Genomic DNA, 16,265 nt, shown 5'->3' on the forward strand with positions numbered 1-16,265 from the left:
AGGCTTAGAAATTATGACTTAGATGAAGAAATTATTGTGAATATGCAATAGGATATTATTCTCTGTTTTCAGGAGCCACAAAGAACAAAATATCTCACAATTCCCAGAGCAGATGTTATTGCCACTTCTCTCCATGACTCCTGTGCAAAAATTTATCCTGAAATGTAAAGATAATCCCAATACCCTCCACCACCACCAAGGAAAGAGAGGAGGCAAACAGTTCTCTGCATTGGGGGGAAAAGTCTTTTTATTACATCGAGAAACTGCTGACTTATCAAATGTAACCTTTGACTTAACGCATTTGTTAATATCTAAATTGGAAACTTGTTTTTCCTTTGGGGCACAGCTTTGTTGGAAAGTGTCAGCCTCCCAGGGGTGCTTGAATTTTCACTCAAAAAAAATAGCTTCAGGTTGAACTGTTACTCATCTCATACACAGCATAATGCGATGCCCTCTCCCCAAATCTGGAACTACATTCCACCGCCAAGAGCGAATTCAACAAATAAGCAAGCGCTTTCTCAGTTCCCAAATTGAAAGCAGCTAAGAGCAAAAAATAATGAGAGCACAAATACATATGTAGAGGGAGAGTGAGACAGAGGAAAGAGACAGTAGCACACCATGGGATGGAGAGATAAGAGGGAGCATGTCACCCCTTCCCCATGGCACATTCACAGTCTTCTTTTGGATGTCATGTTGAAAAGATTCCCAGTCCTTGCTTCTGTGAGCTGAAGCAGATGGGTGCGCCATGCTGGTGCAGTTTCTTATTGGAAGCAGTGTGGTTGGAAAGATGGGGTTTGGGTCATTTGGTTTTCTCTGAAAACTGTCTTGTGTAACTGTCTAAAAGAATTTATAATATCAAGTAAAGTGCATCAGCGAGGATGCTTCGGAAATGTTAAATAAATGCCGAAACCAATGTTTCAAATATGTTTGCCCAGATTAATAGACAGTGTTCTTTGGTTAGCATATGTTTGGAAAATGCTGAGTTAACACAAGAGTGAGAGATTTTTTTTTCCTCCCAAGTACAGGACTTCTCAGAGCCTTTACTATACCATTTGGCCATAGAATGTGTCCTTCGCCATGAGTCTGTCTGGGATAACTGTGCTGCCCAATACACTTAAGGAAATGATAGAAACAGTATTGCTTAACGAGTTACTCTTAAGCTCTATTTAGGGTGATTCTGCGTAAGTCTCCCCTACAAGTTAGTTCATATATGAATACATTTTTAAAGAGAGGCAAATACCTCTCTTTAAGTTGTCTTTGGTTCCTTGTGCTTGTAGCACATAATTCCCACGAGTTAATTAGATAATCATATAAGATGCAAAAGACTAAAACAGAAGTGTAAGGTAAAGCTGAATTCTGATGTCCAGCTCCCACTGAATACTTTAGTCATAAGCCTTGCTGGAGTAACTACACCTGATATTACCTTGATGTCAAGGTCCCAAGAGGAAGCAGAAGTGGAGCCTAGCATACCATACGTCTTGCACCATTAGATAAGACTAGGGGGTTATGATGGTTACATTGACTCATCAATTTAATGCAATCTAGAATCACCTGGGAAATTGTCTGTATCAAGTCAGCCTGCAGGATGGCTGTGATGGACTGTGTGGGAAAACCCACCCTGATATGGGTGGTATCGATTCATGTTCTGGACCCTGGAATAAGGCAGAGCTGGGTGCTGGCATGTTTGCTTTCCTCTCTGTCCATTCCTGGTCATGGATGTGATGTAAGCAGCTGCCCCAGGCATTTGCTGCTATGGAGTAGAGTAGCCCTTTCTCCCCTGAGTTGCCTCTGTCAGGGTATTTTGTCTAAGTGACTGGAAAGGATAGTATACTATCTTAAGATATGATGCACCAGGCTTGCTTCTGCCTTTCTTCCATAAGATAGAACTGTCTCCTCCAAGGAAAATTAGCATATGCAAATCTTCTGCTGGGGCCTTTTGGATCAGGTGCAAAATTGCTTGTGCTTTGGCATGGAGAATTCCATCAACTGTTTCCAGGGAAACTTACTTTATTATACCCCCCAAAAGTAGTAACTTCACCTTAAAGCTAGTGAAACTTAAGTTTCAGGAACCCTCTTTTTCCTGGTTCCTTTTGACTTGTTAACATGGCTTTTTCAGAATGCAAAATTAAGGGAATTTGTGGTCTTACCTCTTAAGCATAGTCTTTCAAGTTCTAAGTGTTGGGATGAAACAAGAAGATTTAAATGTATGGTTTTCTTAACTTTGACCATATGTATATATGTATATGAAAATATATACCCAAATCCCCAAGACAGTCTTAATTGGATTTTTCCACAAAGAGGAAGCCATTTAAATTTAAATCAAGGCACATGCCTTATCCATGCACAACAATAAGAAACCCCAGAACTCTTGTATTTTTGGTTGTGAGTCTAGCCGTTAATGGCTGAGCCATCCCATGGTTCATATACACAATGGAGTATTACTCAGCTGTAAAAACCAATGACATCATGAAATTTGCAAGCAAATGGATAGAACTAGAAAATATCATCCTGAGTGAATTAACCCAAACTCAGAAAGACAAACATGGTATGTACTCACTCATAAGTGGATACTAGATGTAAAGCAAAGGATAATCAGACTACAACTCACAGCTACAGAGAAGCTAGGAAACAAGGAGGACCCACAGAGGGACATATGGATCACCTTGGGAAGGAGAAACAGAGGAGATCTCATTGGGTAAACTGGGCATGGGTGTGGCAATAGAGGGGAGGGGATGGGGGATGAGAACATGAGGGAACAGGATGGTCGAGATGGGGGAGGGACAGAGTGGGAAAGCAATGAAAGAGATATCTTAATAGAGGGAAACATTATGGGGTAAGGGAGAAACCTGATGCTAGGGAAAGTCCTAGGAACCCACAAGAACAACCCCAGATTAGATTACTAGCAATAGTGGCGAGGGTGCCTGAACTGGCCTACCTGATAATCAGATTGGTGAATACCCTAACTAACATTATAGAGTCTTCATCCAGTAACTGATGGGAGCAGATGCAGAGATCTACAGCTAAGCAACAGGCCAAGTTCTAGGAGTCCAGTCAAAGAGAGGGAAGAGGAATTATATGAGCAAGGGGAGTCAAGATCACAATGGGGAAATCTTCAGAGACAACTGAACCAAGCTCATAGGAACTCACAAACTTTATACCAACAGGGATGGAACCTGCATGGGACCAGACTAGACCCTCTGCATACAGGAGACAGTTGTTTAGCTGGGTCTGTTTGAGGGGCCCCTGGCAGTGGGATCAGGATCTGTCCCTGGTTCATGAGCTGACTTTCTGGAGCCCATTACCTATGGTAAGACATCTTGCTCATTCTTGATACATTCTTGGGGGGGGGTGGGGTGGGGGCAGAGGGGCTTGGTCTAGCCTCTGGTGAATGTACCAGGCTTAGCTCTCCCCCATGGGAAAATTTACTCTTTTGGAGGAGGGGATAAGGGGTGGTGGGGAAAGGTGGGAGTGGGGGAGTGGGAGGGGAGATGAGAGGGGCATCTGTGGTTGGTATGTAAAAGGAAAAAAAAAAAATGGAAAGAAAGCCCAGAACACTGTTCACCTGAAAATCTTCATACAAGTACTCAACACAGTCAGAGTAGCCATTGTATCTTTATTTCCAAGACACAACACAGTCCTATAGTCTCTGAGGCTAAAAACTACCCAGTTACTGACTTTTCCCATGAGCTTCTAGGAAGATGTTTGCAAACTTTGCACAGACTATCTGAATGTTGCTAAGACCATGCATGACAACAAGGAGTCAATCTTGGGTTGTCACTATCCATTGCTTTCTGGAAACTCCCTTCTTATGGTAAGAGAACCAACCAATCAAATGAACAAACACACATATAAATAAATCAATACATATTATTACTTCCCAGCATGGCAAATCCAGAATGTACCCATAAGCCAACTTCTACCTTGTACTCAGCTGCCTCACAGACATTTAAAATGGTGATGGTTCTTAAGTCTTGGCCCACTCTTGCCAGGGGATTGCAGTGTGTCCCATACAGACCTCCTTACCTGCTGTTGCCTCATGGTCTGCACCTGGAATTGAGAGACCCTGTCTTTATTCCTATGCAATTCACTCTAAACTTGGCCTGCTCTAAGAGCCAGATTTATTAACATGATGGCTTTTTAAACTTTGTATGACCATGTATGTATTCATCCATTCTCAGAAATCAAATCCTAATAATATTCTCTTCATTTTTAATCACAGAAGTTTTGTTTTCAAAGAAAGATTTGTTTTTAATTGTTAGGAGGGTTGGGGTTGATATTGTGAGTTGAGGAGTAGCTCAGACAGAACCAAACTTCTCAGATATCCTGTGTTTCCAAGGAGACCCTCCAAGAAACTTCCAAGAGACACGTAAGTCAAGTGGATCTTGTTTAATTTTCTGCTTATTCCTGTCAGTGACCCAGTGGGGTAGGATCCAAATACCACATTTTATAACTCAAGAACCCAAAGAGGGTTTACTCACCAGTCCTATGTTCTTCCTTTGTAAATGGTGGTGTCAGGATTTGAAGACATTTATATATATAGACCATAACCTTCTTACCCTACTTTCTTTAGATAACTGGAAACCTTGGATTAGAACATTCCCACAGAATAAGAAAACATTCTAGATCAGGAATCTCCTAACAGCTAAATAATACCAGAAACTGGAAGGGAGGGTATTTGGGACTGTGAACTTAGAGGATGCACCTTGGATCTTGAGTTCTGGGGAGTCATCTGCTTCATCTGCAGGAAAGTGCAGCTTTGTAAGGATGACATCGGCACCTCTAGTTCCCCCAGGTCTTAGGAGGAACGGCATTCCTAAGAATGACTGTGTTTACATTGGATAAAACCAGAAGAGTCAACATGGTTGTTTCTGCATCAGAGTACTTTTTACAGATGTTCTCTTTGCCTTTACAGTTTCACAGGCATCCTGACCGTGAGGTAGTTGTCTGCCACGTGAAAAGACTCAGCAAGGGTGGAAAGATGAAACTGTTAGACCCGAACAATAATATACACACAGGATTCTAGGCTGGGGTAAATGCTCGGGTTTGTTAGCTGAACAGCTGCTGATTATCCCTCTGGGATCTGTCTAGCTTTGGAGAAGCCATTTCCCCTTTCTTCTTCAGGCAACAGAACTTGCTGGAGCCTGGAATACAATTTAAGAGCACAGTCAGATGGGATTTGCACTTCGTCCACCCCAGCAAAGTCACTCCTTGGCCATTATTTTTCACTCTATTGTAAATAGCAAGAGGCAGATGAAAAGGTAAAAAAAAAAATATGTTGGTTGGAAGATACTTACCCTTGCCTACCTAGGGTAATCAAGGGGAGACATCAGCTCTGGATTTGGTAAGTAATAACTCACATTTGACTTTAATATACCATGATAAACTTTGAGGAATATATCTTTTAAAACATAAAATGCTTTACCTCTGATTTAAAGTTTGGGGGATTGGTCCTGCACCGTAGGCAGGTTAGATTTAGCATCTCTGGAAATTCCAGAGTAATTTTAAAATCCTCTTTTTGATCACTAGCTGCAGCTCCAGCTTTCAAAGAGAATGAGATGTTTTGGGAATGAATTGTGATGGACTTATATGAAAATTTATATGACCAAGAATTGGATTTGTTCCCCTGGAATATTATAGATTATGTTTTATGTTGGAATTACATCAGTGCTCAGAGCAGCAGAAGGCTGGCTTAATGTAGCTAAAAATATACCTTGGCTTTCCACTTGGAATAGAGCCCCCCACCCTCCCCAATCCGTTTCTCCCCTAATGAAAATAATGCCTTCATGACTCATATATGTGATAGACAGTAGGGAATATTTGAGTCTTAAAATGAGAACTTTGAGAAAGGACTAATGGTCCTTTTCTTATTTCTTTCCCATCCATCTCTTCCCTCCTGTTTGCCCTGTCAGCTTCCTACTTCAGGCTTTCGGCACCCAGTGCCTTACCGTAATGGCTCCTTTCTCTGTCTCCAGTCCCCCTTGTTTTGATGTGTCCTGCACACCTCTGCGTAGCCAGTCTTCCTTCTCTCATATTTTACTCTCTCCCTGCCATTCATTAGTGGTCTGCCATTGGCTCCCCAATAAACTGTAAATGTAGCATCTGACCGCCATCTACAACATGTTACCTAGAACTGGGCAGTAGGTTTCTTTAAAGGATCACGTAATTGGCCTTGCTCTTGCTCTCTCTGTCTCTGTCTCTGTCTGTCTGTCTGTCTCTCTTGCTCTGTGTATGTGTGAGTGCACATGCATGTGTGTGCATAAATTTGTAGTAGTGTATGCGCATGCATGTTTGTGCATTTGCATTCCTATGTGTGGGTGCTTGTGGAGGCCAGAGGCCCACCTCGGATGTCTTTCCTAAGATGCTGTCCACCTTTTTTTATTGACAGGCTCGCTCACTGATCTGGAACTCTCCAATTCACCTAGGCTGCCAGGCCGGTGGACCCCAGGGAGCCACCTTTCTGCGCCTCCCCAGTTCTGAGATTTCAAGAATTCTCTACCATGTCTTCTTTTGTTTGTTTGTTTTTCTCTTTTGTGTGCAACTTGGGGATTGAACTAGAATTCTCAAAGCAATAATAGATGGATATGTATTGTTGTTTAAACGAAAGTTATCAAAGAAATGAGTTAAGTGATAACTTTGCAGGGTATGTGGATCTGTTGAGGGCTTTTAGAACATTGGAATCCAATTTCCATTTCCTCTTCCAGTGGGCAGTTCCACAAACTCACCTTATGAGTCAGGGGTGGTTCTCACGCCTACATGAGAAACCATAGGACCATGACAAAACCATCAAGGTAACCCTGGCATTGTCCAGGCTTCTCACCCTCTTAACAGTTGCAGGAACTGTTGCCTTACATTGCAAAGCTATGCAGTCTTTTGAAACATTAAAGTGCATTTCTAAAGAGCCTCAGCGACAAACGATGAGTAGCTTAGCTACTGAATCTTGTTCAATATCCTTATTTTATTTTTTTAAAAAAATTTACGGGAACTTGCTATTAAGTGAGGATCCACTGGCAGAAAGTGCTGAAAGAAGAAACAAGGGGGATATAGGGAGGGCTGAACCTAATGAAAGCTTTGTATCCACAAAATAAGTTGTGGCTTTGTAAATTCACTCTAAGTACATTTGAGGAACAATAAGCCATAAAAGAGGTTGCCATGACCTTGGATTCTGCACAGCTTTGGAGATAAAAGGTCTAAGCATCAGAAAGCATTTGGTTGACCATAGTGTTGTTGACTGATTAAAATCCATTCATGATCCTAGAACCCTCCAGTGGAATGCTGATGAGGGTTGGCCTGGATGCAGTGTGCACAATGGAGTCTCCTGAAGCAGAGTTCAAAGTTGTTTCGCGAAAATGGAACACTAAAAGGTACGTCTTTATAACCCTAGAGGAATGAGGCAAAGCTATGGCATGAGTATTAAATTGGAATACATTGACTTTGCATTTATTACTTATTGGGTACATATCAGAAAAGCATTTTGAAGACGCTCCAAGCTTTAATCTTTGCATAACATAACAACTTTTAAGACATTTATTGTCAAGGAGTGGTTTTTTTTCCTTTGAATAGAGTAATTATAATTATCTGATTGCTTACAAAGCAAACATGTGAGCTTTGACTCAATTTCATCTTCTTTTTTTTTTTAATCATGTAGAAATTGTAGGGTGAGTAATTACAATCATGGACTTTGGAAAGAATAGGTTTGTGTTGAAACTGTGACAATTGCTTTATGGGAAGTTGCTGAATTTCTGTTGAGTCTCCTTAAAAGCATTGAAGATTTTTCAGATTAGAAAGTTTTTCACAGGAGCTGGTCAAAGAATTTGATAGGGTTGAGAAAATACTTCAGTATTTTCAATACTGCAGCATTTTCAGCCCCAATATGAATCCTAATAAAATAATGAAGTAGGGAACAAAGAAAACCCACTGTTATACAAGAAATACACTTTGAAGCTTAGGTGTTCACTGTTGGAAATGAACCCATGACAAGGAAGTGTCTCCATCTCACCTTCCCACCCAGTCCTCTTCACAGAGATATACGGAAAGAAAGTAGCTAGATAGGGGAGAATATTCCCCCATAGCCATACAAGTCATTCTCAAAATGGGGTTTTCTGGTTCAACACTGACACAAACAGCTAGTGTTAGACCTTGAGACCTGAGAACTCCAGTTTTTCCATTCGTCAGCTTTACATCACTATATACCTGAAATACTCAGCTTCTGAAAAGGATGGGTTTACATTGGTTCACAGTCTTGAAGACCCCAGCTCGTGATTGATCAAGCCTACTTCATTAGAAACCGTGGACAGAGATAGGACATTTTTAGGTGTAGCCTGTGACAGAGCAAACCTTCTCACTTTAGGAAGGGAAACAGACTAGAGTCCAGCTACTGTGTGTGTGTGTGTGTGTGTGTGTGTGTGTGTGTGTGTGTGTGTGTGTGTGTGTATGCACATATACATGAGTATTCATGCACATGTTGGCACATATGTAGAGTCAAGAACACAACCTGATGTTTTATTATTCAGTTATAGTCATTCGTCTGTGAGGTTAGGTCTCTCAGTGATTGAATTTCACTGAATAGGCCAGGCTGCCTGGCCAGGAAGATCAAGGGATCTATCTGTCTCCACCTCCATAGCACTGGGCTAACAAGTATGTGCCTGCCACAACCGACTTGCTTTAAAAAGACAAACAAACAAAAACAAAAACGTGTTCGTGAGATCAAATCAGGTCATCCTTCTTACAAGCAAACACTTTACTGACTAAGCTGTCTCCTGAACACCCTTCCCCTTTCCCCTTCTGAGGACATTTCCCTAATGACTCAAAGACCTCCTACTATGTGCTGCCTCTTAGACTCTACTACCTTCAAGAGTATCATGCTGAGGAGCATGACTCTAACATAAGGCCTTTTAAAGGACACTTAATATCCAATCTATACTAGCTCCTCACTCCTTGAATAAAGAAAGCCCTAGGCTGAGGTCCTTCTAAGTTAATGATAGAGATGAAGAACAGAAACTATAGCTTGGTGACTTCCATCTAGGATAGTGGCCCTTTGGGGGCAGGAAATAAAACACAGAACTTCTTTAAACCAGAGTCCCATGATCATTCTTAATTACACAGAGTAGAAGATATGACTCAGTGAATGACCTGGGATGGAACCAAAGAGATGACCAGTTCTTGTTCTTCTGGAAAAAGAGCTGGGAACAGGTCTCTCCCTAGAGTGAAAGGCTTTTGAACTATTGTTCCAGATTTAATAATCTCATTTGTAGTATAAATAGGTTACATACGGTAGTTTGGACATGTTCATATGAAGATATTTGCTTTTGTTCTGAAATTCAAAGTTAGCAAGGTATCCCGTGTTTTATCTGGCAATTCTGATTTTAACAGTGTTTTGGGTAAAGATTATTAATTAAGATGGCCAAAAAAAAAAAAAAAAAAAAAGCCTCCTGAGCAAGGTTTCTTAAACTAGACAACTGATGTTTAGATATTTCTTTGTTTAGAGGGGGCTAATTCCTTTTTTAGAAGGGGTTAATTTTCTAGTTGCCATATCAAATATATGCCTAAAACAAATAAATGGAGAAATACTTATTTTGGCTTATGGTATTTCAGTCTGTCATAGTGGAGAAGGGTTGTAATGGGGATATGTTGCAGCTCCCTATTTTATAGCAGCTGCCCAGATGCAGATAACTAGGCTTAGGCTAGAACCTTCAAAAGCCAACCCTCCCACACCTCCCTTCCTAATGGTTTCACAACCCCCACCCCCCAAAAAATGTCACTCACTGGGGCAAAGTATTTAAATACCTGAGCCCAGGGGAAACATTCCACAGTACCACATAATGGGTTGCCGTTGGACCTTCAACAGTGTGCCTGGCTTCTATCTCTTAGGTACCCAGACTCAGAACCTTCCTCTCTATTATTTGATAGTAAATTATGCTTCCAAGTATTGCCACATGGGAAAAGGAGGGCAAATCACCCTCTCAGTTGGTAACCCTGATTCAGATAATACCAAAAGTGAAAGCAGGCAGCATATTGGGATGGTAGATCAAAGGTGGCGCTTTCATTTTAATAACACAGGCTGTCTCCTGTTCCTCACTGGTCTCCACATCCTCTGCTCCTTCTTTATAATGGAAGGAGCTATTTGGGCTTCTCTCTGGACAATAACTAGTACAGAGTTAATTTTATGTAGTTTCTAATTCCTAGAACTTTTGTATTGTCCATCTGAAGGCGTAAGTGGCAAATGCCAGGCCGTTGCTCATATTTGTTCTTCACAAAGTACCCAACAAATCCTTAAGCCAAGTGTGCACATTTCTTTGGAAGCTACCAATCCACACAGTCTGAAGAAACTTCATAGTTGAGTGGCGATGCTGATGATTCCCTTAATTAAGTGCTGTCCCTGGGGTCTTGAGTGCTTTCCCAGAGGCCCGAGTGTGAAACGCTTGGTCCCTATTGTGGCTGTCTTTGAGAAGTGGTATCTAGTGAAACTCTTCCTGGTCATTGGAAACATGCTCTTGAAAGACATTGTGGGACCCAGTCCTTCCCTGAGTCTGCCTCCAGGCCATGCTCTGAACATGTATGTGCAGCTGTAAAGGATACTGAACCCCATAGCAATACAACTACCCAACTGTTGACCAACAGCTGCAGAACTACAAGTCATAATATACATTTCTTTTGCTGATAAATCGATTTCCTTACATATGTATCATAGTGAGAAAAGCTATCACAAGACACATTTTTCTCCCTTTTCCCTCTGTAGAGGGAGACATTACCTGTTCTGAGTGATGAAATTTCTTCTTCAAACACCTTCTACCTATGTGTTTATCCTTGAAAGCAATTCTGAATGATCTCCTTGAGGCTTCCTATTGGTAAAGTTTCCCTGCCTGGATATGTTTTTTTGATCATCTTGGAAAAAATCCTGAAGTGCTTTTCACTCTATTAACTTTGATTGTCCAGTATTGCAATTAATTTTGTAGGCCTCTCAGCTCATGTAGTGGGGCGATTTCATTAGCAAGTGAAATGTAACTTCATTTCTTCATTGCTTTCCATATTTTGGTGGCTTTTTAGCAGAGTAATGGTTTTATAAAAATCCATGGAGCAAAGCAAAGACAATATAACTATATGGTTACAGGCCTGGGTGGGGGTATCTCTTTTCTCCATTCTCCAAAAAGGACTGTCTGTACGTTCAATAATCTCTTTGATTCTAGTGTGCTTCCTTAATGTAGAATGCTGCATTCCCTAAGAAGGCCTACCTTGAAGTACAGCATTATCTCAATTTGTAATCACAGGCCTTCGTTACTGGTGTAGAATACCCGTGCCTTCTCAGATCCTGATGTTTGTGTTTAATCAATAACGGTGTTTGGCTTTGATCTGGCTTACTGCTGCAATTGTGTTTTCCCAGCTGCCCATGTTTTATTGTGTAGGAATTCAATTGAAATCACCATTCAAGTTTGCAAAAAAAGGATGATATTTTATTATTGGCTGTAAGGAAAAGAAATTTCACACTTTGTCTAACTGACCCTTTTTTGTAGAGCATGGTGAATTCTCAGAATGAGAAACAAGTTAGCCAACTGTGGAAAGCAAGACCATGGGAAGGTTTTAGAGGGTTCTGACAAGGCTGTCCAATGAGAGCTGCTGACTTGTATGTCTCGAAACAACAAGCATTGAATTCACATTTGAAGTGCACAATCTTTACATAAATTGACGGTATGTGGTTGAGAAAGAAAGGGGCTGATGGCAAAACATTGAACATGAATGAATATAACAGACTGAGCAATGAGACCAGGTACATAAAGTACTGTTGGGATGGGGTTCCAAAGACCTCTGTGGGTCCTTCTTTGGTGACTAGGATATGAGTTGAGAGCTGGGTGCTTGGAGAAGAGACAGAGTGGTGGGTGTTGGAAGCATAAGGGGTTCAAGGTCGTCATTATTTGTCATCAGGAGGGTAGCGTTTTAATGTTTGTGATGTTAATGAATGAAGAACTGTCAGGTAAGGAAGCAGAGTTAGACCCTGTGTTAGGATCCTGATCATGAATTCACCATGTTATCTTGGATCCACTCATTCGTGGGGCTTGCTTTGTGTTTTCATAATTTTAATGACACTCCTTGTGTAGACCAGGTTGGTCTCCCACTTGCTACGTATCTGATGAGATATTGAATTGCTGATACCCCTGATTTGATTGTCCAAGTGCTGAAATTCAGGTGGGTACCACCATGCCCTTCCACATTATTTTTAATGATCTGTGAATTATATACACAGAGTTGAGAGTTGTAACTTGGAGCTTCTGAAAGGTAGAGAAAAAGAAATGTTGGGGACTAGGGGTGGCATAGTCTTATTCTTTGTAGTCCATGAATAACGTAACAGCCACACAAGAAGAAAGCAGCGTTAACCATAAATATACCCTGCTTTCAGGAGCAAGCTAAGAGGGGTTGAATACAATCTCAAGGCAGCTCAGCAGCAGTTTTTAAAGATTAATTCTGTCCCATCTTTGAAAATTCCTATAGAGTAGAAAAAATAAGGCCGGTTTACTATATAAACAGACATTGCTTCTGTCTAAAATTACCCAAAGCAGGAGAGGAAAACAATGTCAAAATCAAACAATTATTTGGGGGGCTGTCATGGCGCTTGTTCCTTCCACCCACATCAGTATTTCTCAACCCCCACTTTCAGTTGTCTGCTCTGTTTGTTTGCTGCTATGTCGTGTTTTGTCAGTTCATATGAAACCCACTGCGTCCCATCCATGGGGATACATACATGCATGCCTATGAACAAAGTGTTTCCCTCACTGGTCCACACCTACAGAGTGTGGAGACTCCCAAGTTACTTCAGCCCAGATGTGCCTTTCCTGCCAGGTGTGGGTTTTGATTTATTTCGTTTGAAAGTAACTTCATAGCCCACAGCATGCCTTTTGGAGCAATGTAAGGGTAAAGAGGTTTCAATGCAATCATCAGTTACTTTATTAGCAGAAAAATAAATACAATTTTGGTTTTAGAATTGTGGTTTCCAGAGCATGCACGCTGCTTCGGGCAGTGGGAGCTGAGCAAGTTTCTGCAGGTGTATTTATTTTAGGTGCCTGTATATGGGATAGTTTAGTAAAATGGACTGATTTCTTTTTAATATCCTGTTGCTTATTATGCCTGACAAACAGAAGCGAGGAAAGTGAAGATATGATTATCATAGATCATATTCCCGAAACATGCACATGGCTCCCATTTTTGCTTATTGTAATAAAGAAGCATCTTTATGTAACCAATTAAGAATATGCATGACCTCTTAAGATACAGTCACAGACATATAATGATATTGTCTAGAATTATAGGGCTCTCCTGAAGTCTACCAGATTCAAGATTCATTGGAGAGGTTTCAAAGACATCTGCTTTAATTATAGGAACATGGTTTCTGATTCATTTAATTCCCTTTCCTACCTAAACTGTACATATAAGTGAATTTTAAGAGACTGCATAAATAAATTTTTAATTACAAAATGATGTTACACAATACATTATTAATAATAACCAATAATGCATAATGTTTATGCATGAGTCCATCAGAAAGATAACTAATGTGTGTTGAGCCTACAAGAAAGCACAATTTGTTCTGAATTCATGAATGAAGTTGGAGCCACAATGCAGGCTGCCGAGTCAAGAGCGCAGTGTGGTTTAGCATGCTATTTAACAGTCAAGAAACATCTTGTACCTATGGCATTTAAGAGATATTTGCAATTTGTTCATCATGTGTGTGATCAAGAATCATATTTTGCAGTGAGCCATGCGGTTGTGAAATTTGGAACAAGACCACTGAGTTGACAGTAGTAGCTTTCCCAGGCAGGTGCAGCATAAAATGGCCTAGAGCATCCAAGAAACATGTATGGTCCTTGCATTTGGGCACATGGAGCTCTTATCTCAGATGCAATGTAATAGAATTCCCCACTGTGGCCAACAGGACCGACCGCCCACGTGCTTCTCTTGCCTTGCACTAGCGGTAACAGATTTCTGATATCTCCATGGCCAGCTCCAGGCACTCGCTGGTCTCGTGGCAGGATTCAAAGAGGCTGCAGTCCATGTCACAGGTCAAGTTGCAATCATTGCGTGGATGATTCTCATCTGAGGCGGAGTAGTACCTGTGAGAGGGGCAGCACAGGTTGATGCATACCGTTTCACATGTGTCAGGGAGCATGAGGAGGCAGTCCAAGAATTGGCAAAAGAGACAGGTGAGGATCAGGGAGGCACACTCCTCTGTTTAAAGAAAGAGAAGATCAGTACCTGTGAATCATTCAAAAAATGTAAATAGTGTTTGCGGTGACAGCATGGCTAACTGCCCTCACCTGATCATTCCAGCTGCATGTTACACATACCCATGGGTTGTTCAGATTGCACCACATACATGAACAGTTAAAATAATAAGGTGCATGATGGGCAAGCTGGAGGGAGAGCCCAGTTGGTAAAGTGGCTACTGCATAAGCATGAGGCTATGAGTTCCATCCCAGTACCAGCATATATGAACATGCACATACATGCACACCATACATTTACAGTGACATGGGACAAATTATAATAAAGATGGGAGAAAATTAGTGTTAACACATATAGGAGTGTTGCTCAAATATAGACAGATCCGGAGATGTGTACTTTGTAACTGTAAAGTCATCGTGTTATTTGTGTGTGTGTGTGTGCTCGCCTGAGCAGGCTGCTGTAGAAGCCAGAGGTTGACACTGGGATGTCTTCATCAATTGTTTCTCCACCTTATTTTCTGAGCTGGCATCTCTCACTGAAGCTGGAGAATGCTATTTTGGTGGTCTAGTGAGCCCCTGGGATGCACATGTCTCTGACCTTTGCCAGGACTCAGGGCTCCAGGTGTGACCCCATGCCTGACTTTTTTGTTCAGGCCCGGGAATCTGAATCAGGTCCTTACGCTTGTACAGCAAGCACCTCACCCTATGAGCTGCGTCTCCAGCCATGCTGGGTGGGGTGTGCAGCTTGTCTGCCCAGCTTCTCCCTCCTTCTGCTACTCACTGTTTAAGTAATCACATTGTTAACTTCCTGGGCATTCCCCATTGATTCTGCCTAATCGCGTTACTTAAAGTGTGCTGTCACTTCGTCTCGGACCTCTTGATTTAGTTTGCCTGTGAGGTGCTGGGAAGGCACTGGGTGAGCTACTTGTCTTTGCAACTCTCAGAATGACAACAGTCCTTTCTCAAATGCACTGGCTCAGAAGCCATTAGAGCTGGGGACAAGAAGAGACCACAGATGTTTGACTGCTTGTCACTAGGCTTCAAGATACCACCATAAATCCACCAAACCCATGTTCAAACATAAGGGAAAAGCACGGTTCCAAACTTTATTGAAATACTGTTTAAAATAATCACAGCTTTTTGGGTTGTGTTTTATTTTAATTCCTGTCTCCATCTTCCTGTAGTCGTGGAAAGCCTTGATTTCATATTCAAGTTGTTTAAGTAGAGAACCTCGTCATCTCTTGCCTAAGAAGTTTTAAATCTTATCAGTTGCCTTTAAGAAAATTGGTTTAAAAATTTACTGTAAGGACTTGTTAAAAAATCTGGAAAGCATCTCTTAGGTATTGAAGGTAATTGGTAATTCTAGCCAAACAGCTGCAATGGGTTATAGATTATTATACATTTTTGCTCCATAAAGGGAGTTAGTTAGAATGATGTGGCAGTTCTCTTGTTAAAATTATATCTTTTTTTGTGTGTGTTTTAGAAGTCTCAAAAAATGTGAGTGGTTTTATTTTTTGGTAAAAATGTAGGTAATAATTCATATAATCCAATTAATAAGTAATCTGAAGATTGTTGATGGTTGAATGTCACATTCCAGCATGAGTTGGGAGAAATTTCTCCTCCAGATGGATTTACCAGTCTATAAAGTTTGGGTTCCATAAGAATCCATTGTTTCAATAAGCATGTTAATGATTTTGTGGTTTTCTGACTATAGCCTGTGACATATGCACTGTCATGCAGAACAGACTTCCCTTAGCACTAGACAAGCTGAGGCAAAAGGACCAGAAGTCCAAGGCCAGTCTTGCATACAGTCACATGCTCCCCAGCCTGGTGTTTTCTTTTGATGTGGGTGCTGGGAATCCAAACTCAGGTCCTCATGCTTGTTTGGCAAGACCTTTACAGATGGATCCATCTCCCAAGCACGGGTTTGCTCTTAATTGTGCAAAAACTGCGTACTCTCTGAAGGAAGGGAAAACTTAGAAACGGCCTCTTAAAAAGAGGAGCAAATATTTTAAAGAATGTGGGTTTGCGCTGTTCTAAGTTCTAAAGTGAAAGCTG

At 41.2% G+C, this 16,265-nt stretch overlaps 1 protein-coding gene and 1 long non-coding RNA gene across 3 annotated transcripts in view; one reads left to right on the top strand and one right to left on the bottom strand.

Annotated features, from left to right (window-relative positions):
* The window catches only part of LOC128099834 (uncharacterized), a 64,485-nt gene that overhangs the window by 31,376 nt on the left and 16,844 nt on the right, over positions 1-16,265 (top strand). For both annotated transcript variants that reach the window (XR_008214563.1, XR_008214564.1), the window contains exons 2-3: positions 3,165-3,307; positions 4,319-7,361. This is a non-coding gene — a long non-coding RNA (uncharacterized LOC128099834). The remainder of the gene's footprint in view (positions 1-3,164; positions 3,308-4,318; positions 7,362-16,265) is intronic.
* Mdfic2 (MyoD family inhibitor domain containing 2) overlaps positions 11,463-16,265 on the bottom strand; it is a 111,935-nt gene continuing 107,132 nt past the window's right edge. The window contains exon 4 of the mRNA XM_052721694.1: positions 11,463-14,211. Within this exon, the coding sequence (XP_052577654.1) occupies positions 13,952-14,211 (260 nt within the window). The 3' untranslated portion in view covers positions 11,463-13,951. The remainder of the gene's footprint in view (positions 14,212-16,265) is intronic.

This window comes from Peromyscus californicus, unplaced genomic scaffold (genome assembly GCF_007827085.1).
Source record: "Peromyscus californicus insignis strain IS unplaced genomic scaffold, ASM782708v3 Scaffold_6__1_contigs__length_162567912, whole genome shotgun sequence".
Taxonomy (NCBI): Eukaryota; Metazoa; Chordata; class Mammalia; order Rodentia; family Cricetidae; genus Peromyscus; species Peromyscus californicus.